The 26,842-nt window shown below is 44.9% G+C and overlaps 1 protein-coding gene across 1 annotated transcript in view; it reads left to right on the forward strand.

The window, feature by feature from the left end:
• LOC135826021 (myosin-15-like) overlaps nt 1-26,842 on the forward strand; it is a 226,453-nt gene that overhangs the window by 113,533 nt on the left and 86,078 nt on the right. The window contains exons 13-15 of the mRNA XM_065338653.1: nt 15,258-15,320; nt 17,022-17,084; nt 17,406-17,468. Coding sequence (XP_065194725.1) covers nt 15,258-15,320; nt 17,022-17,084; nt 17,406-17,468 — 189 coding nt within the window. The remainder of the gene's footprint in view (nt 1-15,257; nt 15,321-17,021; nt 17,085-17,405; nt 17,469-26,842) is intronic.

Consider the following 26,842-nt stretch of genomic DNA (forward strand, 5'->3'; position numbering starts at 1 on the left):
TATTGACTATTGGTTTATATACTCACAAAAAAAAAAAAAAAAAAAAAATTTCACGGTTCGCGTGAGACTCGGCCAAAGGCCCAGTTTTCCGCATCCGCAGGAGCGCCACCACCCTCTTGGATCAAGGCGCAGATGCAGCTCCTAAGCGGTGGGAGGTGAGTAGATCAGACCCACCACAAAGTGGTCAAAGACCGAAATCCCATTCACTGCATCCATGTTTCCCTCGTGCCAGGCCACGAGTTCCCAATTAACTGTGGGTCGCAGCACGGCTGGAAAAAATCCTTCCGCTTCCAAGCAGGACTTGAACCTGGTACCCTCTGTTTCTCAATCATGGTCTTAGACCATCCCACTATGCCTGCCTGTTTTTTTGATCCTAGAGGGTGGTGGCGTTCCCACGGCGGATGCGGAAAACTCGGCTTCCAGCCGAGTCTCACGCGAACCGTGAAATTTATACTCACAAAGCAAAGTGTAAATAGCCAATACTGATCCAGATTTCTCATTACTGTTTTCTGATGATCGCTTAGTGCGTGAAACTCGGAGTAAAAACACTTTCTCTGTCCTCCTATTGTTTGAACCAGCTCTACCACTCGGTATTGAGCACTCTCTTGGACAGCCTGGAACCTCTCTGCTTTAACACGCACATGTAGTTACGAACATCGGATGATAATTATTATTATCATGATGGTGCCCGAATGTTAGGGAAGGCCTCTTTTACGGGCAAAGCAAAGCACAATCATCACCATGTATCAGTACAGTGAGTAGTTAAACCCAACACGAATGAAAAAATGTGAAATGGAATAAAATAATATTTGTAAAAAATAAATAAATTAAAATTAAAATTCAATATCGAACACGAACCGAAGGATGTACCCAGAGTGCTTGATAGTGCTCAACACCACAAAGGCAGAGCATAATACACTACAGAACAACAAGGACAATCAAGGCTTGTTTGCTGCTACTTTAAGTTTCATGCTTACGCAATCATCAGGCAACATTGTTGCCTGATGATTGCGTGAGCATGAAACTTAAAGTAGCAGCAAACAAGCCTTGATTGTCCTTGTTGTTCTGTAGTGTATCGAACACGAATAAAATTTTTAAAAAAATATGTAAAAAATAAACAATATCGAACACGGAATTAATTCCGGAACTATCTACTCAACCAATTCATAATGCAATACCCGCACACTGTGTCAGTGATGGAACTCCGCTACCCGATCAACATGCAGAGACCACTCAATCACATGCTTAGAAGCCGCTCTCCACAATGGCCAACTCCCTCATCGCATTAACTGGACGATGGTAGGCCGAACGTGCACCGCGAATGCACATTATGGCTGCCCTGAGCAAAGCGAAGGACAAGCGACACCGCACATAGGCCATTATGGTGCCCGAATGTTGGTACATGTACCGTGTAGATCTACATGATGTAAAATGTACAATGTGCTACTGTAAGGGCCTCGCCAGACTGACAAGTGTCGACGAAGGTGACAACCTGCGCTGCCAGCATGAAAGCACTGGCATTATTATTAGTAATGCAGTCTTCTTGATTCCCGCAGGCTGCAGTGGGCTTGGATTGCGGTACCGCCTAAACTAGTAAAGATGAAAACAAGCTTGACATGTTCTTCTGCCTTGCAAACTAACTACTTGCAGCTACCCAAGGTGCCAGTAGCTTCTCTTGCATGTCCGCCAAGCAAGTGGTTCTTTGTCCGTGTGGCGGGGAAAGTGTGCTACTACTGCTAGTGCCCGACGCTGTTCCTTCGAGTCCTGAGAGAGGCATCCGCGATGGCCTTCGCTGCTACAGCTCGGCAACCGGCAATGTCCGCTACCCTGTTGCTGTTGCTGGTGGTGTTTAATCTGTTGGTTTTCATTCCGAGTACACCCGCCGCTACTATCCCAGCAGTGATACCAAGAAACGGTAAGAAGTCATTCATTCATGTCAATAATTAATAATGCTTTATAACGGAGGTTAAGCCTAGTTCACATTCGACGGAACGCTGACGGTACGGGACGTAAGGACTTGTCGGGAAGGCTGGGGTGAGGAGCTGTAAAATCTTGTACGATTCGTACGACACCACATGCTGCAGTCGTTGCGTCGTTCAACAGCGAATGACGCCAGTCATAAGGCACGGTCCGTGACAGGTTGACTTTTGGACCTATTTTCTTGTTTTTCGGGACTTCTTTTCAATTATTTCTCCTTGAATGAAGCGGAATCAAGTTCACAATACCAGTTGTTCATGAACACCAAAAAGTGGCTTCGAAAGGTGTGCCATTCAAATAATAGCTCCAGGAAATGATAAAACAGTTCGTCTGTCACGCTCTTGAACTATCCCTAAATACCATAAGTGACTTCAGACCTCATCTTGCAAAAATTCAGCTCAAGTCGTGTTAGGCATTCTGCGAGTTATCATGGGAAGCGCAGTGTTCGAAATGCTACAAATTTCCAATTACGAATCGGGAGTAGTCGGCGCACGACGCCGTCTCCTGTTCACACTCGAAATGCAGCTGTTTTGTACGCTTGCGTCCCCGTCTACGCCCGTCTACAGTATGAAAAGTTGACCTGATCCAAGTCTTCCCGTCGCTTCCCGATCCGTATGGCAGTACGGTTGCGTTCCCGTTCCTGGTGTTCACATTGGACGCCTTCCGACTGTCCCGTCGCTTCCCGTCGATCCTTACGTCGCGTCCCGTCGCGCCCCGTCGAATGTGACCTAGGCTTTACCTGGTCAATCTACGGCAAAACGGAATACTAGAAGTTCGCCTGATTGTAATATTTGCACTATTAAGTATTATCGGTTGCGTAAATGGGCCAGCTTTCCGTGAGCCTTTGATATGCCAACATACGTCGCTCCGTAGTCAAGGGAACAGGCAGCATAGTGAACTTCACCACTTTACAGACTACACTGCGCTCTTGACCAGCCTGACTAGCAATCAATTTCATTGTGTTAGCGAAGACAACTCCAATTGCACCAGATCAATGAAGCCTTACTCGCGGGTAGTATCCTTTTCCATTGGAAATCTATTGCCCAGGGCCTAAAAATGGATGGAGAATTTTTTATTCTTTTTAAAAATTGCAGTTCAGAAACAGTATGTGTGTGTGTTTGAGCGATCTTTAAAATTAAAATGAATTGGTTGCAGTGGAGTCTGCGCACTCTGAAAAGGATTTACTTGAAATAATAACCAGTATTGCAGAGTAGAATTCTTTCCCAGTTCACATAGTACTCACTGTCAGCGAGGTGGGGACGGATAGAGAAAGGGGTGAAGGGTGGAAAGAGAAAGGGGTGAAGGGTGGAAAGAGAAGTAGATAGGAAGGCAGAGCTTACTTACAGTCATGAAGAAGGCAAAACTCAGTTTTGATTTTCATACTGATTTCAGACTTTCTTTCTACCGTATAGTGACTGTCACACAGTGTGCGGACATGGCAAAATCATCTAACACTGCTGTATATCAACAGCCATGATCAGAAACAAGTGCCTGGAATAAATTTCCAAACACTTGTAGTCCTTGCAATACACATACCAGACTATTTCCCCATTTGCTGAGCTTGAATGGAGAGAAAGGACCAATGGATACTTGCATGAGTAACGAGTAACACTCCATCAACTGAACCAGGGTATGGGCAGTGAGATCAAATCTAGGCGCAAATCTGACAAGGATAACTGAGGCATTCGACAGCCTGATGCAGTAGTTAGAACACTTCTCCACACGTGCAAAGCCTTGCTGTCCGGATTCATGCTATGCAGTCTTCAGTAGCCCTTGCTCGATTATGCGGGCATAATTTCTGGCATAATCTTCGGATTTTGTCCAAATATTATTCCCTGGCATAACAGAACTTCTGAGACCAGACGGTCGGCATAACCCTTTGAAAGATGCTGGCTGAAGATTAATGCTCCGAGCATTTTAGGCATGTTACAGGAAATAACATGGTGAATATTACCCCTTATAAGCCGTGCTGTCGTTTTGTCAGAATCGTTGTAACGTTGAAAAGTGCAACAAGAGTGCAAGGGTACAATATAGCACCATCATTGGCATAATTCCAGCATAATGTAGCATGATATTGATCACTGGCATAATTTGGACATAATGGAAAGCATAATTCAGCAATTTACAGAACATAATCCGCCAAGGGCTAGTCATGACAATAGCAGGGATGCATAGTTTGACGAATCCCTCTCGTCAACCTTTACTCTGTTATTCTAGAGAACCTATGTATATGTACATGGACATGAGAAAATGGCGGCTGAACGCCGATATCTAGTCCCATGATAAGCGACTCTGCCCTGCTCTTTTTCTTTGTGCTGGTTGCTATAGAGACATGCATGACAAAATGGCTGAACGCAGCTGGTATCAGTAGCAGCACGGAGAGAGTGGAGAAATTACTGAAGACATTTTCTGTGGATGAGAAGAAGGGCGTTCCAGAATCTGACAAGGACACTCTCAGGTGGTTTCTGTCTGATCATCCACAAGAATTTTCTTTTCTCATTAGATGTCTCGGTAAGATCGTGAGTAATGACATCGGCATTGACCAATACATCAAACTCAGTGTTGATTCATCAAACCAGCACAGTAACTGGGCAGAAGAACACCCAGCCTACACTTTAGATAATGATGATCTAACCTTGGTTTACGAAGGGTCTAACAAGTAGAAGCAACAAAGATTTATGAACACACGCATGCTTCTTCATGTTAAACTGCTGGAAAAGTGACTTCTACTGAACGCATCATTTCTGTGAAGAATAAGAATGATGGGGATGGAATCTTCAAGGAAGGAACATCATAAGCCTAATGCCGTATAAGGCGATTAGCCCATTTTTCGGTGTTGGCCGTGATGATGTCACATGTATTGTTATTTTCAATAATATCTTCAGGATTAAGCTTTCCAGCAGTAGATTGGCAGGATTTAGAGACGCCCTGCAAGGCAGTTTACTTGAAGCATGCATTTGTACATAATTATGAAGAATATACAATGATGCCATTCGCACAAGAGTCTCTATACATGTACTGTAAGTGCAATGTCAGGGAAAACTCATTTCCTGAGACACACGTTGAATTTTTATACACATCTGCGGCCGTTTTTCCAACTTCTTCCATTAATATTTTTAAAGATAACCGCAGTGATGCCGATTGCAAGCAAGCGTCGCCGTGCCAACATTCAGGACAATGCCTACTTATTCCAGAGGAAGACCTGACAGCAGCGTCCAAGGAGTACACTTGTGTTTGTAAAGGTGGTTTTAGTGGACAGTTTTGTGAGCAAGGTGAGTGGTTAGTGAGTTGCTGCTTATTCAAATGCAAGATCTTAACGTGAAGCAACTTGGAAGAATGCGTATGTATGCGAAGTGTATCGGGGGAAAGCATGCAGGGCGATAGTGGGGGTTCCAATCCTAGCTTCATATTCTGGTTTCATATTCAAACATACTGTCATGGCTTTAAAGATGCCGAAATACGGTATATAATAGGCTACTAGTAGCTATTGTCTGGAAATTGGCTCCGTTCTGATTTAATGTCAAGCTTCATCCCATCCATTCCATATTATTATATGCATTCTATTTTAATTTTATTATCGATATCTCACAAAAAATGTACTTCAGTATTATCTACGAATGCATCTACGCAAGAGTCACCACCAGCCAATTAGGACATGTGTCAAAGTATTGAACGTTTTCGTTCCCTTCTTGTCCAAATACTACAGGGAATGATGGAAATAAGCTAAAAGACTACAACTATAAGGAAAAGAAGTTCAGAAATATATCACTCCAATTATGTGTAGAAGTGACACGAAAAAATAGATGTGAAGAATCAAGAAAACAGCATGCAAATCCAATAAGTGACAAAAACGTAGTGACAAGAAAGAGAGAGAAATATCAAGAGATATATTTCTTCACTAGTTTTAAGGAAAGAGACAAACGGGAAAAGTCTGAAGAAAAAATTGACTGTCACCACCAGGACTCGAACCAGGGACCCTCGCTTGTAGCTAGTGATGCTCTAACCACTGAGCTATGGTGTAGTCGTCATCCCAGCAGAGACTGTTCAACATTTTCTTCAGACTTCGTAACTCACACTTCCTGTGAATCCACACAGGCGGGTGGGACGCAGCCCTCACTGTACCCACACACTTCACGTACACTCTAGCACGCGGGGAGCCCCAAGTCATAACATCTTCACTAGTTTTGGGGAAAGAGACAAACGGGAAAAGTCTGAAGAAAAAATTGACTGTCACCACCGGGACTCGAACCAGGGACCCTCACTTGTAGCTAGCGATGCTCTAACCACTGAGCTATGGTGTAGTCGTCATCCCAGCAGAGACTGTTCAACATTTTCTTCAGACTTCGTAACTCACACTTCCTGTGAATCCACACAGGCGGGTGGGACGCAGCCCTCACTGTACCCACACACTTCACGTACACTCTAGCACGCGGGGAGCCCCAAGTCATAACATCTTCACTAGTTTGAGGGAAAGAGACAAACGGGAAAAGTCTGAAGAAAAAATTGACTGTCACCACCAGGACTCGAACCAGGGACCCTCGCTTGTAGCTAGCGATGCTCTAACCACTGAGCTATGGTGTAGTCGTCATCAGATATATTTCTGAGTGATATATTTCTGAACTTCTTTTCCTTATACTTGAAGTAGTTGTAGTCTTTTAGCTTATTTCCATCATTCCCTGTAGTATTTTGACAAGAAGGGAACGAAAACGTTCAATACTTTGACACATGTCCTAATTGGCTGGTGGTGACTCTTGGGTAGATGCATGCGTAGATAATACATTTTTTGTAATATTTTCTGCCTCCGTCCTACTTTCAAATATCAATATCTCATAGTATTTCGTTGAGATTGCCAATAATGTACTCAAATAGACATATGGGCGATTGTCAACCATGGCACGTACATGTTAATTCAAATCATCCTGGTTATCCAATTATAGATGAACCTATTGCTAAAAGGTTTTAAAGTCCACAATGCCTAAGGATTTGCCCAGGATCGTTAGACGGGAAATACAAGGGCTTTTTGTGTTTGAGCATTGGGGCAGATTTCCAGACGGTGCCCTATTCACGCTCTTGTTTCCATTTTTGAATGCAAAATAATACATTTTCTAGGTGCGATTACAGTGTTGAGTCAACGTGTGGAGATGCTGGAGCATAACCTGTCAGCACTTGAGCGGGTGAGGTGAACAGCTGACCTACTATGCATAATTCGAAGTATGAAAGCAGGGTTTCTGCACCCCACGCCATTTACACCAAGACAAGTTGCTATGGAAACCTCAGCAAATCTAACACCTTTCATACACAATTTTCTGTGTTGCCTTGCTGTTTTTCTGTGGTCCTTGTTATAAATGAGCTAACGCCATAATAATAATAATAAACACAGCTCGCATCTTCCCTGAACCTGTTAGACAGGAGCAGAGTCGACGCATCTGTCAACAGTGTCAAGCCAAGTTAGTCTATCTCCTGCAGCTTGGAGAGCGCTCTCCACGGAGAGATCCGCTGCCTTCAGGTCGTGCCGAATCGTATCTATCCACCGCAATGGCGGACGGCCACGGGTTTTTTTTATGTCGTTTGTGTTGATTGATAGCTCCAGTGCTTGGAACGAGGCGGATTCCGGACCCTCTCGCACCACATGGCCAAACCACAGCAGCCTGCGTCGCCGACATGTGGCACTAACTGGAGATTGTTTTGTTTCTGTGTATAAGTTGTTATTGGTGATGCGTTGCGGGTAGACAATCTGCAGCAGTACGCGTAGCTTCCTCCGTTGCCATTTGTCCAGTTTGTCGTTCAGCAATTTGGACAGAGTCCACAATCCGCAATTGTATAGAAGGATCGGCATTATGAGGCAGTTAAACATACACAGTCGGGATTGAAAGGAATGCCGGCTCCAAGAAATCGAACCAAACGCCCTGTTTGCTTTTGAGATTCTCATGTCCACGTCTTCTGCAGAGCCCAATAGAGAACCCAGGAGTTTGATTGATCTCCATTCGTTGCTGTTTCTTGTAACATCAACATATTCAGTTTTCTGTGTATTGAGCTTGAGGTTGTCTTCGTTAAATATAGGTTCACACTCAGCAACAAGAGCCTTCGCCTCATCGTCATTTCGGTTATGCAGAGTAGTATCGTCAGCGTACTGCGTTGTTGGAGCAGGCATTGGTGAGCGAATTGTGCATCTTTCCCTGATCTTGCGCATTGTGCCTTCTGCATATGTTATGAACATAATAGGGGACATCGGGTCTCCCTGGACCACTCCGATGTTAGTTGGGAAAGGGGGACTCAGGGAGCCACTCAGCTTGATCCTGGCTGTCGTGTTGGAAAGTAGAGACTTGATGGTTGTTGTGCTGATATCTGCTTCCTCTAACCTGTCAAGTGCTGTGGTGCGAATTATAGTGTCAAAAGCACCAGAGAAATCTAGAAGGGTGACGGAATATGTCCAGTTGCCAAGCAAGGCCCGCTCACACAGCGACCTTGTGTAAAATACACCATCAGCGGTTGAGCGACCTGGACGAAATCCAGCCTGGGTTTCAGAGACATAAACGGTGATGTCATCCGTGCTACGTTTAGTAATAACTGACGTCAGCACCTTTCTCACTACAGAGAGTAACATGATGGGGCGATAACTTTTCGGTTTTCCGAGTGGCTTGCCTGGTTTGTATACAGGTACTACCAATCCACTGCGCATATCGTCAGGGCAATAACCAACACTCTGTATTGCATTGAAGAAAGAGGCTAGCCAAGGACTGAGGAGGTCCTTAGCAGCTCGTAGCATTTCCGCACTGACTCCATCGGGTCCCACGGCGCCTCCTTTTTTTTGTTTACTGATTGCTGAAGTGACTTCTTGGGTGGTAAACGGCAATTCCTCATCATTGATATCTTGCGAGCCACGGAAATCACAGGGTAGGTCAGGGCGATGAAATATTGACTGGAAGTATTTACTAAATGTGTCGAGATTCCATTGAATGCTTGTCATGATATTGCCATCATCGTCTGCCAGCCGAACAGGAGGATTGTTGGTGTTCGACTTCATTTGGCGCAGATTCCGGATTGCATTGTAATAGGAGCGTGGGTCAGGTCGTAAAGCATCAGTAGCTTCTGCCTGCCTTTGCCAGAAGTCGTCTCCATCCTGCCTCAGTATTTTTCTGATTTTGTGCTGAATACTGTTGCGCTCTTCTTTTAGAACTTTTCTTCTGGCAGGATCTGGCTCAGCATGGATGCGTATGTGGAGATCTTTTTGGTCTTGGGATAATTGTTTTATAGTTGGATTTGTGCTCCGAGTTGGCTTAGCATGCCGAGGTTGAATACCAAAAGACGTACATGCGGCACCATGTACAGTTGACACAAAACTGTTCCATAGAGTATCAATTTCTCCCTGCGATGACGGTGGTGGTGACGCTACGACGGGTAGTGACTCAGACAGAATACGTTGATATTGTTTCTGCGTGTCGGCAGAAGGCGGGTTATATGTTACAAAGCATCGGTGGTTGGCTTTTGGAGCATTGTTCGACTTCTTGAAAGAAAGTCGAACATCCGCGATTACTGGATGATGATCCGATCGGGTTATGAAGCCTCCGTATGACCGCGCGTTAGTGACAATTGACACGTCCGATTTCCGTACCATGATAAAATCTATCATGTTCCTGACTTGATTCCCATCGTTATGACACAAGCCATCAGCAAACCACGTTGCACGATGCTGCATGCGGTGCTTGAACATTGTGTTAGCTAGTAGCAGGTGGTGTATCTCACAAAATTCAATTAGACGGCTTCCATTGTCATTACTCATTCTGTGTTTTGAGTACATTCCTACTGGGTTCGATGAGCCAGCTGGCGAACTGCCTACCTTGGCATTCATGTCACCCAGTACCCACAAGACGTCACGACGATTAACATTTCCAACAGCTTTGCTCAGCAAAGAATAAAATTCATCAGCCTCAACAGGGTTAGCTGTGGAACGTTGTAGGGTAGGAGCGTAGCAGCAGATGATTGATACCCCTCTACTGTTACGACTTCCAGTTAGCAGTATCCGCAGCGAAACTACTCGGTTCGAATAGAATTGGTACGAATCGATATTTCTTACAATATTTTTATTGACGAGAATTCCTACTCCAGCTCTGGACGAAGTGCCTCCAGAACGATACAATGTGTGGCCATTGTCCAACACATCGATACCGTTGCCTTCCATCCATGTCTCAGTCAGGCCGAGGACGTCCAGGCGGTAGGTATCAAAGTCCTGAATAATCTGTTGTTTTTTGATTTTAGTCCGCAGCGAACGAACGTTGAACGTGCCAACACGGCACGACGGCGCTCCAGCTCTTTCATGTCTCCGGTGAAAAACAAGCCCAGGCTTCAGGCTATCACTACTCATTTGTCAAAAAAACTTGGCTTAGACATAGTCCGAGGAACAGAAATACCCTCCAGAAGGAGAGCTGACGGGAGTTCAACCCGCCATCCACTGAACCAATTATTGAACCAAAAATTAGTCAAAGTGACATCCAAGCGGACTGCTTCTCTTACGTGTATGCCGACAGCTCAGCACTCCACACAGTCTGAACCTACCCTGGCTGTTACCACAACTCTGTATAAATCAGATCAGAACCGAAAGTGATGCTAGGTCTCTCAGGCAATGTACTCATAAAGCACTTTTATTAAAGCAATAAATAGAAGTAACTCTGCCGGCATCACCATGCATCAACGAAGTCAAATGTTGTCCAGGCTCGATTTTAATGTCACTATCATCAGTGGAATATATCGTGACTGAAGTGAAGGCAAGCCAAGCAAAAATACAATGATTAGGTATGCGTTAACAATGTGATCAAACATAAAACTCGAGGAGGAGGAGGATGGAGCAGAGGAAGAGTAACTGTTGAAGATTGAGACGGGTTAAGGATAGTAGGATGACATGGATGGTGCTGCTGCTGATGATGGTGATGTTGAGTTGGATAGAGATGGTGATCGTCAGACGTCTGCTGTGTTTTGGCATTTGTTATCTCACCCTAAGTGTCTGCGTGTGCCTTTCTTCCCATCTTTTCCTCTGTTGGCTGGCCTGCAGAAATCAAGAATCAAGACCAAGAAGTTAAGGAATGTTACAACGCTACTCCAGGTAATGGTTTGAAAATGTTCCATTAGCTCTACTTGCTTTGGTGGCATGGATGCGGCCAGCGACGCTTCGCCCCGAGTCTTTCCTGGCTCTTGGTTGTGAGATTTACCACCTCACGTTTGCAGCTAGGCACTGCATCTGTTTCTTTTGGCCGCCACCGGTGGTAGCTCAGATGTGCGATCTTTACTTTACAGCTTAGACATACCTAACATTAGGCATTAGGCAGGAATGCTAGTAGGGGGGGGGGTCTAAGAGCATGATTGAGAAAAAGAGAGTACCAGGTTCAAGTCCTATTTCGAAGCGGGAGGATATTTTCCAGCCGTGCTGTGAGCCACAGTTAATTGTGAGCCTGGGACGAGGGAAACATGGATGCAGTGAATGGGATTTCCGGTCTTTGACCACTTTGTGGTGGGTCTGATCTCCTCACCTCCCAATGCTTTGAGGAGCTGAATCTGCGCCTTGATCCTAGAGGGTGGTGGCGTTCCTGCGGATGCAGAAAACTCTGCTTCCAGCCGAATCTCACGCGAACCGAGAATTTATTATTATGATTTTTAGACATACCTTATGCAGCTTTTAGTGCTGAACATGCAATGAATACAGAAACTAATTTGCAGAAAACGATCCCTCAGTAAACATAGTCATTAAAATTCCCCGCGAATTTGCTTCATTCTCTTTGGCAGGGTTCTGAAAAGAAAGTTTCACTCCTTCAGCAAGTCGTGGACCGTCTGCAGTCCAATCTCGAGGTAAGTTTTGACTGATCATAGGAAACTCGAGAAAAGAGACAATGAATGTTAGTGTAGTCTGCGGTGACGACTGTACCATCGCTGGCCTAATGCAAGGGTCCCTGGCGTGAGTCTTGGCGGTGGTCAATTTTTTCTTCTGATTTGGCTAACCAAGAGTACATGACACCCGGGTTTCAGGTACTCTTCCTTCAGGTGATGAATGACGTGACGGTGGCAATGTTGTCGAATACAAATTTATCACTCTTATGTTCTTCCTTTGTTTGATTACTGCTCTCTCGTTTGGTCCTCCGGTCTATCCTCCGCTCTTATGCATCGGTTAGAAGTCACCCACCGTAAATTACTTCGATTAATATTTCGCATGCCCCCTCTGACCTCCTCTCAGATGCTATACATTTTGGCTTCCTCTTCCCCTCTCTCAGAACGCTTTCCCCACTCGGCATGCAAATTCATTCACCGTAGTAAGCTTCAACTTGCTCCTCCTCATGCACTTGCGCATTTAAGCTGGTTCAATAATAGCTCGCGTACTAGATGTTCTCTCCATTTCCCACTTGCCAGATCATCGATCCTTTTAAAATCCCCTCTGTTCAAGTCCTATTCTCATTGGTCTCGGCTTGAGCAGGAGGTAAAGTCTCGTGACACCTTCGCTGCATTTTTTCCATTCTGCCCGCGCCTATGTTGAATTGAATTGAATTCGTTGTTTTCCATTGCTAGCCTAATCTTCATACTGTTCTCCCCAGGTTCCTATAGTACTTGTTTTGTTTTGTTTTCTTCTCCTTCTTGTTCTCAGTTGTCCCCACCATGGCTGGTTAAAATCGCCCGCATCACATGCTTATTGGCACTATGTCATCGTGATTGTGGAAAAATAATAGTAATAATAAAATAAGAAAGGGTTTGCTCCCCACACTGGAGCTCGCGCTATGCCGCCGACTTTACTTGACACCTGACTGACTCACGACTGCCATCCAGAGCACAAGAGAAGTCCATCGAACCTTCGACTCGGCAAGCCTGCAAGGAAGCACCACTCCCTGCTCAATACACAGTGTTTCGGGGAATTCACCCCTCATCAGTTGAGCTTGAGTAGGCTGAGGAAGATTGTGCCTGAAGAGCACCACTTATATAGTGCTCTCCAGGCACAAACATCACCAGGGATACAAACTTACAGAGACGCTCCATTTCCAGCGCGACAAACACCTCGTGAACACCAGATAGCAGCGTGAGTCAGTGTCGCTCCTGGACGGTGAGACCAGACGTTGAGGACCCTCGGTCATTCGCAACGCTGTCACCTCCAAACCAACTAGTCGCAAGCCCGCGCTGGGCACAACAGTACGAAGTAGTGGTTGCGACTTCACGCTGCTATCTGGTGTTCACGAGGTGTTTGTCGCGCTGGAAATGGAGCGTCCCTGTAAGTTTGTATCCCTGGTGATGTTTGTGCCTGGAGAGCACTATATAAGTGGTGCTCTTCAGGCACAATCTTCCTCAGCCTACTCAAGCTCAACTGATGAGGGGTGAATTCCCCGAAACACTGTGTATTGAACAGGGAGTGGTGCTGCTTTCTTGCAGGTTTGCCGAGTCGAAGGTTCGATGGACTTCTCGTGTGCTCTGGATGGCAGTCGTGAGTCAGTCAAGTGTCAAGTAAAGTCGGCGGCATAGCGCGAGCTCCAGTGTGGGGAGCAAACCCTTTCTGACAAATCATCGCCGAAGTCGCAACCACTACTTCGTAATAATACAATAATCAAAAAAAATTAATTAATGTCTCGCCATTGTCAACTAGTGCTGTAACTTGCAAGGTTTATTTCTTGTGTTGACCGCTCTTACGTTTGTCTCAATGCAGAACTCAGACGGGAGAGCTGCACGTCTTGAGCAAGCATTGGACCAGCTCCACACCGAGTTTGAGGTAAGTCGGTGGACAAGCAGTCTGCGAGGGAAAGGAGGGTTAGTGGAATGCAAGTCATACCTGACGTGAAATGGTGGTTAGCAATGATATACCCGTGCTCTAGTTTCAGTAAAGAGAATGAGAAATCACGTTCATGCACAGATGGATTGGTTGTCGTGGTAGCCAGGGGCCTAGCAATGCAATATTCAAGCTACCTGACCTCAATGTACACAAGTTATGGGTTGGTTCTAGTTTGCACACATCCCTCCCCTTTTCTCATGTGCTGTAATATTCACAAACAATCTGTCGACTTTGTTCATTTCAGAGCTCAAATGCAAGCGTGCAACAAACTTTGGGCCAGCTTCAAACCAAGTTTGAGGTAGGTTAAGGGACAGATAGAAAGATTCATTTTTTAAGAATCTGCAAGTCACGCCAAGCTTGCTGTTCGAAGTGACAGAATTCTGACTGTGATAACCACTACGAGAGAGCTTTAAAGCTCAGGCCCTACGCTATGCTTTTTGCCTAGCTCATCATGAATGTTATTCGAACTGACGGAAATGTTTTTGCAATACAATGATGTAGCCGATAAAGTAACGTATTTTGCCTAACGGCATAGATTGCATAGATGACGGCCCTATGCCAACGGACCGCAGTCACCGCATACCGAACCAGTTCTGTCATGATCACATCTTTTCTCCTGCCGACTGGATGCCTGTTCAGCAGTCTCTTGCTGTCGACGCATTTTTCACGAAGTCGGCGGGTCTCCAAACGACGGGATATTTGCTCCATTTTTTCTTGTTGCCGGTGTAGCCTTTCGCAAGCACGGCAACTCTCGAGGCAGCGGTACCTCTCTACTCCCATCTTCTACTCTCTGTGAAGGCATTCCTGCCGTCGCCATCTGCTCAGAGCTTCAACACTGTCACCCCTATAGCGCCAGGCATGCCCGACGACACAACAAATAATTGCCGAATTAAAAAGCTGTGTGGACCCTGGCTAGCGCCAGACGTTACTCAAGTAACGTCTTTTGCATAGCTACGGGAATAATCCTTCACGTATAATCATTGAGAACCATCAGCATACCGTATTATGGTATGCTGATGGGTCTCAATGACTAAAGCGACACATGCCCGTTTTACTGCCAGTTTCTGGCTCAAATATGGGATATGATCAAGCTGTGTAATTTTATTCATAGCTTCATGATTAAATTTTATGTTTCATGATTGTTTTGTTTTGTATTGGTCTATGTACTGCTATTCTTCAACAGAGCTCAGAGAGAAACCTAAGACAAGACCTAAGTACTGTCAAGTCAAGTTTGCGGGTATGCGGTTTGTGAGAGAAAACATGCTTAGAGATAGTATTATATTGAAATGGCACATACCTGTTTTACTGCCAATGTCTGTTGTCCGGCTCAGTAAAATTTGATAAGAAAATTCGGGCTCAGTAAAATTTGATATGATCAACCGTTGTCTGATGAGCTGTATAGCGTAGCATGATGATCTATGTTTCGTGTATCTGATGGTTGTTGTGTGTTGTATTGGTCTATGGTCTATGGACTGTTATCCTTCAACAGAGCTCAGAGAGAAACTCTGCCAACCTAAGACAAGACTTAAATGCTGTCAAGTCAAGTTTGCGGGTATGTGATTTGTTAGAGAAATCAGTGCCTGGGGAATATATTGTATCACGTGAATCATGTCTCTTAGCAACCGCTGAACTTCTCCAGCGGCCTAGCAATGCACTTTTCAAGCTATCTTTAAATGTACCGAAAAAGAAGATTGCTAAGAATCTAGATGTAGACAACAGAATAAGTCACAAGCATAAACATCTATAACGCTAAAAGACCATAAGGACAACTTTGCTAGCGCGTTGCCCTGCAGACTCGGCCAAGCCTAAAGTGGGTGTGGACTGCAAGGCTATACTGGAAACAGGTCATGACTGCCATTCGGCACCAAACACCATTCAACCTTTAATAGAATGGTCCGATTAAGTAAAGTTAACCCTTTGTGTACCAGCCCCATCTCGAACCGTAACGTACGTTACGGTTCGACGCACCGCACTGCGCCGCGCCGTTCGGCGACGTCCTTGCTCCGATCGACTCGCGGTTTTTTGCGCTGGGCAGCTGAGATCCCACTTGCACTGCAAATAATTATTTTGATGTATGATGTGGGTAGGTTGCCATTTGAAAGTATGGAGAACGATCGCGGCGAAAAGTGCGCTTTGCAATTTCAGCGCTCTGCGATATATTTTAGCAATTTCGATCGTTTCTTCGTTCGGTTACGCTGCTTGTATCTGGAATATAGCTTGCTCTAGCTGTTGTCGATGTCTACTAGTGATGGTGAACGCCATGAGAGAGTTATAGTAGCGATATAATCTCAGGATCTGAATCGAAAATGAGAATTTCCATCGCTGAAGCCATTGCAGTATTCGCTCTCCAAGCAGCAGCGAGAGGGAGCGCAGCGATGGCCTGAAATAATCAAGGCAGGTGAATTTCCTCACCCATCGACTATTCCTGGTCTTCTCAATCGCCAATACCCTCGCTGGACGCAAGTAGATAAGTGAAAAGTACATATTCAAATCTGACACAATTTCAATAATTTGACATTTTGATGCAATTGTTTGGCATCTGGTATTCACGCAGTATGGCTCTTTTCCGTCCATTTCGCTATTGTTGAAGCATGCAACTGGCGGCTATACACTAGTGCAGTGGTCTCCTGTTGCTCTGTGTGAAGAAGGGCAATGTCAGCAAGTATATTCACGATTCCAAGTACACGGATCTAAATTGTCAGGAATATGGACAATTGACTCAGAAATAGGTATTCCAGGTGTGGCCTGTATCTGTAGTTTTGTGCTCGGTCAAAATATTTTCTTACCTGGACACATTGATACCAACAGATTCAGAAAAATATAACTTGCACATACAAAATGTGTCTTAGTTTTATGCTATAGTATAGGTCCATCATTACCGATGAGTACCCCGCGCATACATTAGATGCCTGGTACACAAAGGTTTTAACAGTGATTGAATTTTTCAACCAACCGGGTACACGTGTACCTGACACAACTCTTGCAAGCGGGGCTTTTTGTTCATTGATGTATTTATTTGTTATTGAAAACCACAAACCTTCACACATATAAACATGCACATATGCAGTGTACATTGTGTATGTATAGAGAAGCCAGCACAGAAACTGCAGTGGTGGTGAGGCCTGGGCAGATCGTCCGACCCTGGGTCTTTTGAGCAAGGTATGCGTGACGGTGTACCTTGCTCAAAAGGCCCGCTTGCCAGAGTTGCAAACTGTTTGGGGAGTCGACTACTCTCCCGTTTCTCTCTATGTAGAATTCTGACAGGAGAGCTGCACGTCTTGAGCAAGCAATGGGCCAGCAGCAAACTAAGTTGGAGGTAAGTCAGTTGAGGAACAGGCTGCGAGGGGAGGGAGGGGAGGGGTTAGGGGAATGCCATGCATATACAGCAATGATATACCCTTGATCTGGTTTGAGGAAAGAGAGAGAAATTCCGAATGTGCACATTGGAGGATTGGTTGTCGTGGCAGCCCTAGGGGCCTAGCAATGCACTTTTCAAGCTATCTTTTAAATGTACCGAAGAATTATTGTTAGTTCTGGTTTGCACACACCTCTCCCCTTTCTCAGGGAATCTAATATTCGCGAGAAACTCTAATCGTATAGAGATTGTGTCGTGACCTGTCGACTTTTTTCATTTCAGAGCTCAAACACAAGAGCTGCGAGCCTGCAACAAACTTTGGGTCAGCTTCAAACCAAGTTTGAGGTAAGTTAAGGAACAGATAAAAAGATTCAGTTAAATAATCAGCAGAGTAACCTCTAGCTTGCTGTTCGAAGTGCCAGAATTCTGATGCTGATAACCATAATTATACATGTAATCCTTTACATACTGTCTTTGTAATACTTCGAGTACTGTATATGGGATGCTGATGTTTCTCAATGACTGAAGTGACACATGCCCGTTTTACTGCCAATGTCTGGATCAGTTATTGGATATGATCAAATTGTGTAATTCGGCTCATGGCGTAGCATGATGATCTATGTTTCCTGTATCTAAATGATTGTTGTGTGTTGTATTGTCTTTATGCTGCTATTCTTCAAAAGAGCTCAGAGAGAAACTCTACCAACCTAAGACAAGACCTAAATGCTGTCAAGTCAAGTTTGCGGGTAAGTGGTTTGTGAGAGAAAACATGCCTCAGGCTTAGGCTTTCCCCAAATCAGCCAGCCGAAAAATTCGCCAAAAATGAGACTTTTGAAAATCAGTAAGCTTTTCGCCGATTTTGGAGGGTTCCTTGGAGAATCTGCAAAAATCTACCCAATGTTGTTCCAAAGTGCTTTTACGAACGAATGATGTTGCTGCAAGCATGACCGCTCGATAGGCTTTCCCCAAATCGGCTGACCAAAAAATTCGCTGAAAATGAGACTTATCGAAAAATCGCTTAGCGTTTCGCCGATTTGGAGGGTTCCTTTGAGAATCACCGAAAATCTACCAAAATTTATGTTGTTGCAAAGTGCAATTTTGAAGCCAATATGCCAACAATTCTTTCAGCTGATTTCCCAATATAATTATTCCAATTTTGCAGCCAAGTTTCAAAAAATCAGCTGACTTTGTAGCCGAATCTGTTGTATTTTTGATCCTAGCGAAAAGTCGAATAGGCGAAAAACCTGATTTGAGGAAAGCCTACTGGGGATATATTGTAACACGTGAATCACGCATCTTAGCACCCCCCCCCCCCCCCACAGCACCACCACCATGATAGGCTCCGGCGGATTATGCTCGCGAAAATATGGAATTATGCTTTCATGGATTCTCGCATTATGCTCGTAAAATCCTCATATTATGCTTTGGCACCCCGGGATATATTCACTTTGTTGTACTTATGGAGCCTCAAAGTTCGGAAAATTGTGCCTTTTTCGTACTTGCAAGTTGCAAGTGGCCATAAGTACAACAAAATACATGAGTATCCCCATACCAAGCTGCAAGGTGTCCATGCATGTTAGAGATCAACATGGAAAAGAGAAAACATTACTTCTTCTATTCATCACTTGATTTCTTTTGTACTTCAGTAAAAAATATTATTTCATTGCCAAATTAGTTCAAGAGAGAGCTGCGCAAACATTCTTGTCAGTATTCAGGTCTACTCGCTGGCATGCCGTTACCCTGTTCATCGTAGTCCCCCCCCCCTTCCCAACCTGTACTCTCTTGTACCATCATCCTTCAATGCGACGGACCCCACGATAGGCGGCCAGCCTTTGGGTCATCCTAATAAAGTTATTATTATTATTAGTTTGAGTTACCTTTGAGATTATCATGTTCAACTGACGGTCTTCATAATCATCATACTCGTCCAACCGATGTCACCCTCACCCTGCGAATAATCAGCTCATCTCTCCCGTAGCTCCACTTCTCCTTCCATCATGACCGAACATCAACTATACATCCGTTTCGAGCAATATCCATAGCCTGCAGTCATATCATGGCTGCTAAAATCCAGACTACCAGAAGTCATGACTTCGTAACAAGCATAATGTACAAATGTAATGTACATGTACATGTACACGGAGTTTTGCGGACTACCCGCCACTATCTCGTCCGCTACGGGATACCTGATGAAGGCTGATTCACTCGCATCTTCTGCTACATGTACTGTGTCAGTGTGAGAAAGAACTTTGAAGAAGACGAGTTCGAGCATACAATATCGTAACTGTATTGCCATGATTTCTACCCTGCTTTTCATTGAAAACACTATCTGCATGACCTCCGAACCCTTTACCATGCAGACCACCAGCACTGATCAGGTGCATTGTACACAATTGTACATAGCCTACATACTACAACTGTGGTATAATCGTGTAGTTATGCTCCTACCTCCGAGAGGATGCCAAATTATGCTCCAAATTTTCAACCACCAAATTATGCCAATACTTATGCCGGCATAATCCGCCGGTGCCTACCACCATCCAAATATGGGCACATACTCTGAAGTACAATGTATGCAGAGGTATAGTACATATGTGAAAACATAGCCAGTATTTACAGCTTGAAGAATACAGTACTGAGTACCTGATATTGGACACATCCAGAGGTTGTATAGTGCCTATATCTTAGTGATAGAGCAGTCGGCCAGTAACCGAGAGGCCCTCCCTCCCTACTTTTGATCCCCAGTAGGTGTGACCTGACCTATTTTGGCTCAAGTTACTCAAGCGCCTCAATTTAAATGTATGTATGTATGTATATTTTTTATTTGAATTCGCAAGTACACACGGGCTACAAGCCCAATTACATGGAAGCGAATGCCATAATGAGGCCAATTAAGAAGAAAAAAATGTGGAGGAAGGAGGAGGACGGTAGCAAAGCAACAGAGAGGACAATTCAGGACCAAAATCAACAGTTGCACAAATGTGAGAGCACCTGAGACCGAGGGTACCTGTGGAGCGATAAAATGCCAAGCAAACAGAAGAAAGGAAATCACAAGCCAATACACGCTAAACTGAACTTGAGTTAGAATGAAGGGGAAAACCGGAGCTCAACAAAATTATGACGTACAAAGTCATAATAAGAAGTCAACTGGATGAGAAGTAGCACAAGCAAACATTTCCTGACAACGAGAGGGGCTGTAACTACAGCCACAGCAGTAGCTGCTGTAGCAGCAGCAGCAGCAGCAACAACAACAACAACAACAACAACAACAACAACAACAACAACAACAACAACAACAGCAACAGCAACAACAACAGCAACAACAAATGAAATCTTTCCATCAGCTACTGACAACAAACTATGAAATAGCACAAGAGCATGCGTTCGGTGAAGACACCAGGGAGGCAAAGAAGATCGCTAAGAATCTAGGTATAGATAATAGAATGGACATGCTCCGTAAGTCAAAAGCTTAAGCTTATGTTAACTTAACGCTAAAAGACCATAAGGACAACTTTGCTAGCGCGTTGCCCTGCAGGCTCAGCCAAGTCTAAAGTGGGTGTGGACTGCAAGGCTATACTGGAAAAAGATCATCAAACGCCATTCAACCTTTGATAGAATAGCCCGCCAGTGATTGAATGTTTTAACCAATCGTGAACATGTGCAAAGCGGAATTCACAGAAGATTTTTTGAGATGCGACACACGATGCGACGTGATCTGCGACGGACACGTGTGATGCGAACTTGCTAAATACCATTCACAGAAGAAGTCAACGATGCGACAACGCCTTGCTGATATGGCGCGAAGTTCAATGCAGGTAGATCCGTCACCATGGTATTCGCGCGGTTTGGTACAACTTGTACAATTTTATAGGCAACTCTTGAACCTTTGTACAACTTTGCTGTAGAAAAGGTCAAAATTGTACGCCAAATCGCTTGTCGCATCGCAAAAATTGAGGCAAGCTCAACTTCTGCGATGGCCCAGTTGCGGCAGCGTGGGGTGCGAGATGGCTGCGATTTGGGGATTTCCCGTTTTGCGGCTGTCGCATCGCGCGTCGCATCGCAAAAAAGCTTCTGTGAATCTGATAGAACTCTGGCAAGCGGGGCTTTTGAACAAGGTATGCGTGTACCTGGGTCAAAATGCCGCTTTCAAGAGTTGAAAATATTTTTTTGCATTGACCACTCTCGCCTTTCTCCCCTGTAGAATTCTGACGGGAGAGCTGCACGTCTTGAACAAGGATTGGGTCAGCTGCAAACTAAGTTGGCGGTAAGTCAGTTGACGAACAGTCTGCGAGCGGAGAGAGGGGAGGGGTTAGGGGAATGCAATGCATATACAACAATGATATACCCTTACTCTGGTTTCAGGAAAGAGAGAGAGAGAGATTACGCATGTGCACATAGGAGGAGTAGTTGTCGTGTACTCTATTTTCCTAACACACCACTTTAAGTTTGCAATAAAATCGTGACTTACGAGTTCGAGATCACAGCAAAGACCTAGTTCTGTTGCTCAAACATGGCGAGCTCATGAATGAGGCTTGAACATGATAACGTAACTAGGTTATCAGAATGAACTGAGATGTTGCCACTTACAGTCCATTCAGAAAAAGATGGACTTCTAGCATTTCCCAATAAATGGATCACACGTTGAGTAGAATTTTTTTCTGCAATCCCCTATGGAATCCTCTTCCAATTATGTTTCTGAAGTCTATTTCTCCAAAAAGCAAGCCAGGCGCATAGCGCAGTATCGCAAAATTCACAAGCAAAGCATCTGCGGTTTGCTGAACCATGCCCGCAGAACGCCCAAAAAGTATCGTAAAGTGTCCACGTTCAATGTTCTTCCAATGCATGTGTGGATGCGTCGACTGGACTGCATGTGCCTCAGCACAGTGTGAAGCAAGGAGTAGAAAATACCAGTGTTTTTTAAATTCACTACACTATGAGGTTTTTGTTCCAACTTACTGCTCCCTTCCATTCGAGGAAAAGAAGCATGTTCGTTTGCAAGTCCAAATGTCGGAGCGTCCAGCAAAACCCTTGCAAGAAGCATCTGTTGGTACATGAAGTCCAAAATCAAAGTAGAAAGATTTATAGTCTGCTGAATTAGACTCATTGAATTCTTGTGAGAAGCGCCATAGGTTAGATGAGTGCAGTTTACCGTTAACATTCCAAATAAAGGAGCTGGCTGAGATGAGCCCGTATCGTTGGCTGCAAAAATGAAAATAGGGTAAAATCTGAATGCTTTGCGCGTCACATGACTTTTCGAAGCAGACTGAAAAGAGCTACGCTACACCCCTGATGGCCAATGTCCTATTCACAGAACGGACAGTCTCATGGCCCCTGTCCGGCCTATTCACAGAAAGTACAGCAAGGAGAGAGAAGCAGTGAAGTGGCCCCTTATCTTCATTCTTTTCGAATAACTCTTTCATGCATTTCAGGTGGAAATAATGGGACTTCAAATGTTTGCCCTTTTGTGCTTTGTGGTGCATTGCAGTATGTGGCCACAGGTTGTAATCTTCGAACTCTTGGATACAAGTATCAGAGTCGGCACAATATCAACAGTGTCCTGGATGCAGGACAGATTGCATCAGTGACGTTCAGAAAGAAGCATACCTACACTGTACTGAAGTTATCCTATTCTGGTAATATACGCACATATCAAGCAGACACGGCTACACGTTGGTACTTCAAGATCGACAACAGGGAGTGTGCTAGACCTACCAAGATTGATATATTCATGTACCAAGGCACGACCCACAACATCCATATTCCAGCCGTACTGACTGGTATCTGTGAGTCGACGTACAGCAGTGGTGCTAACATTGCAGCTGGAGATCACACCATCACTGTACATGTTGGAAGTGCTCCGCACCATGCCGCCAGTGATGCACATACAGGCGCGCAAAGCACCTCGATTCTTGAGATTCAAGAAATGTGTCCACAGTTTTAGCATCTGAAATGGTTATAAGAGTGTACGTTGATATTGGAAGATGGACAACAAGGAACAGGCCAGACCCACTAAGAATGATAGAACTGTAGGAAAGAGTACTGCCCACACCAACCATGCACTGTACTATATTCACTGACCAGTATCTGTGAGTGGACTACCAGTAATGGAGTCAACATTGGCAGCTGGAGATCACATGATTACCATGCATGTTAGAAGAATTGCGAGGCCATAGCAATGGTAGTCCATACACATGTTAGCCCATATTCTCTTTTCTCAAGTCTCGAGGTCCACAATTTCAGTATTTCATGAATATTATAGCCTAAGTTTCTTGAAGACAAGGAACTGATTGTTTTGACAACAAATGTTACAGAATAGATTCGATGTATAATTCCACCTTGGTTTTCTTCTCGCCCAGCGGTAAACATATTCTGCGCTGTTCAAATCTGGTAATGGTGGTGGTGCATGTGTGTATGTATCTATTATGTGTGTGTGAGTGTGTGTGTGTGTGTGTGTGTGTGTATGTATGTGTATGTGTGTGTGTGTGTGTGTGTGTGTGTGTGTGTGTGTGTGTGTGTGTGTGTATGTGTGTGTGTGTGTATGTGTGTGTGTGTGTGTGTGTGTGTGTATGTGTGTGTGTATGTGTGTGTGTGTGTGCGTGTGTGTGTGTGTATGTGTGTGTGTGTGTGTGTGTGTATGTGTGTGTGTTCGGCTGTAATTTCTGTTCTGCATTGTCGCTGAACAACTATCCAAGATTGTTTTCTATTTTTCTTCTTGCTAGTACAAAGTATCAGAGTGTGGAATTTAATTGCCATGTCCTTCTTTATGCAGTAACGATGTCTCCACTGGCACCCTTACACATGTACTGTATAGTTTCTGCTGGTCTGCATTCTGTTTTCTACTTACCTCCTTTATTCGGTTTCCATGACCACCTGGTCATGACTAACATATCTGTGTCTCAAGTACTTGTAACGTTATCAATAGTGTACTGTAAGCTCTTGACTCCTGACTGTATCTTGCATGTACATGTAAGTGAAATGGGTAGCATGAAGTCCACTCTGTTATCCTTTTAGTTAGTCATGTAGTTAGTATTTACCCCAACCTTCGTGTGTGTTTGTTCAAGCAAACAAACAAGTTTTAAAAACAACTTGACATGCGGCGGGGTACGCTGCGAGTAGCAACAGACAACCCACAAGGCAGAAATTGGTCACACACACTAAGTCAGAGACAGACTGAGACACAGCACATGCACACAAAACAAGACCAGGGAAGAACAAGAAGCAGACCAAAACAACTCTGGTTTCATCACTCACAAGCTGACAGTGAAAGTGACGTACACGAGCATGTACAATACTAGTCAACAGTACAATCATAACTCTTCGTACTACGTAGTGACAATGAGCATGCTACGTTTTCTAATCCTTGCATTACGAGCTACCAGGGAGATTATACTATATTTTGTATACTATTGATAATACAACACAGATCATACAGATCACATGACATCGACTCTCACCAAGCAACAGCCCAGGTAGCATTGTTAGATGCGTTGGAGGCCCGAGGAGGCAAGAATGACAGACGGACCAATTTATAATGCCATGATGATATTGCCAAGATGCATCATTGATAACTAAGAGCTGAGAGGCAAGAATGCCAGACAGACCATTTGATGTCATTATGATATCCAAGTCTGAGATGCATTCGTTAAAGCTCAAGTTCAGCGCCAAAATCATGCACAAATGGACAATGAGCAGTCCAGAACAGAAACGCAATCAAAACATGCATGAGTAAAATGTGGAAAGTGAATAAACCTTGCTAGACGTGTACATGACTGTAACGTTACCCTCAAGTGCATGTCCGTGCCAATATGCTATACAAGCGAGCACGAAATTCAGGTTGCCAAAAAGTAAGTACGGTTCGTCCTAGCTGTTGACTGACTAGTCACTCCCTGAACCGACTTGTGCTGTGGGATCCCTTGAAGATGAATACTAGCTTGACATGTTTCGTCTTTCAGCTATCCTGCAGAGTTGTGTCGCTTTCATTGTTTCTCTACTGGAACTAAGTGGACCTCGGATAAGACGTACTCCCCGCGAGTCGGGGTGTGGGAATAAGTACGTAGTTTCCAATGTACTTATTATCCAAAGTTACCTCCTGCGGCCCCACTAATACAAACATTGATCATGTACACGCGCGTTCCAAAAGACATTGCAAAAGCAAGCAAGCTAAGATGGAAGAGAATTTTATTGCAATGTCTCGCTTTCCCGATCACCAGCCAAACAATATTCATGTACACACGCATTCCACAAGACCTTGGCTTTGGCTTTGTACTGGTCCACAACTTGCACGGAGTCTTGCAAGTAAAGCTAAAGTAAAATTTAATTATCGTGTCCGTTTCCGAAGCGAACTCACGACGGCCGCTAACACCCAGTAACCCCTAGGCCCTAAACCAGACAGGCACAGTGGGTTGGTCAAAGACCATGATTGGGACACGAGAGGCACCTGGTTCAAGTCCTGACTTGGAGCGGTTTTTCAAGCCGTGCTGCTACCCACAGTCAACTGGGAACTTATGGCCAGGCACAAGCCTTGAAGGGGTACATGGGTGCGGCTAATGGGGTTTCTGGGCACTTGTGCAAGTGGTTGTGAGACTTATCCACTCACCCCCACTGTACGGCGATGCATCTGTCGCTGCATCTGTCGCTAGGGTTTACCGGAGGCGTGTGCTGGATGGGAAAGGAGACCAAGCGATCATGCAACAAAGACATGCAGCTATTGCACCTCGATCGAGTAGGAAGGGGGGGGGGCTGACGAATTGTTTAGACAAAATTAATGTTCTCTCACCGAACGTCAGTGTTAGATGAATGTCAAATTCGCTTGCGGGTAAGTCCATTTCAACCAAGACGCGAGATATGGAATTTGTGCACCAAAGTGATCAACTCACAAAATGGTCTGTAGCCGGGGAAAGGCGAATGACGAGTATAGCCGGGTATAGGTCAACGACGAGTATAGCCGGGTATAGGTTAACAACGAGTATAGCCGGGTATAGGTCAACGACTAGTATAGCCGGGTATAGGTCAACGACGATTTTTTTTTATTTTTTATTTTTTTTATACGAAAGTCCACTATATTCCCGAATATGTGCGAGAAGTGGTGGCGGGGCCAGGCTGCTCTGCCAACCTCAAAGGTCTCGGCGTCTACGCAGACAAAGCGCGCCATAATGCAGTAAAACCATGTAGAGAGGAGGAAGAGGGGAAATGAATAATAGTGAGAAACAAGGACAATGGGTAGATGGTCGTGAGAGAAGCAGAGTGAAAGACAACGTCACATTGTGGTAAGGGGGGGGGGGGGGAGGATGCTAGTGAGGCACTGGTCTAAACCGTTTCATAGGGCGTCGGTGGCCGCTTGCCAGTTCAGGTGCAGCAGATACTTGTTGCATTTTTCTTTGAATAATTGGAGCTGGCTGGGTTGCGGCCGTGCTGGTAGAATGGTCGCTGGTATGCTGTTCCACAAGGGAATAATGCAGTCTGGGTAGGAATCCTGGAGGCTGCTACGAATGCGCACGGGCAGCGTCGACTTCAGCTGGAGTGGGTGGCAGTGGGCAGTCTCCGTGGCTAACCTAGTGGATCGACCACCCACTGGGCGGGGATTGGCTGGAGGTGGGAGGATGGGCTTCAGGGGGCTTGTTGTTGGAAGGTAAGACAGCTTGAACGTGAACGAAAGCGCAGCAACCAGTCGGCGGTGTTTCAGGCTGGGGAGCCAGGCGCCTGGGCCAATCACCTTCAGT

Source organism: Sycon ciliatum, chromosome 10 (assembly GCF_964019385.1).
Source record: "Sycon ciliatum chromosome 10, ocSycCili1.1, whole genome shotgun sequence".
Taxonomy (NCBI): Eukaryota; Metazoa; Porifera; class Calcarea; order Leucosolenida; family Sycettidae; genus Sycon; species Sycon ciliatum.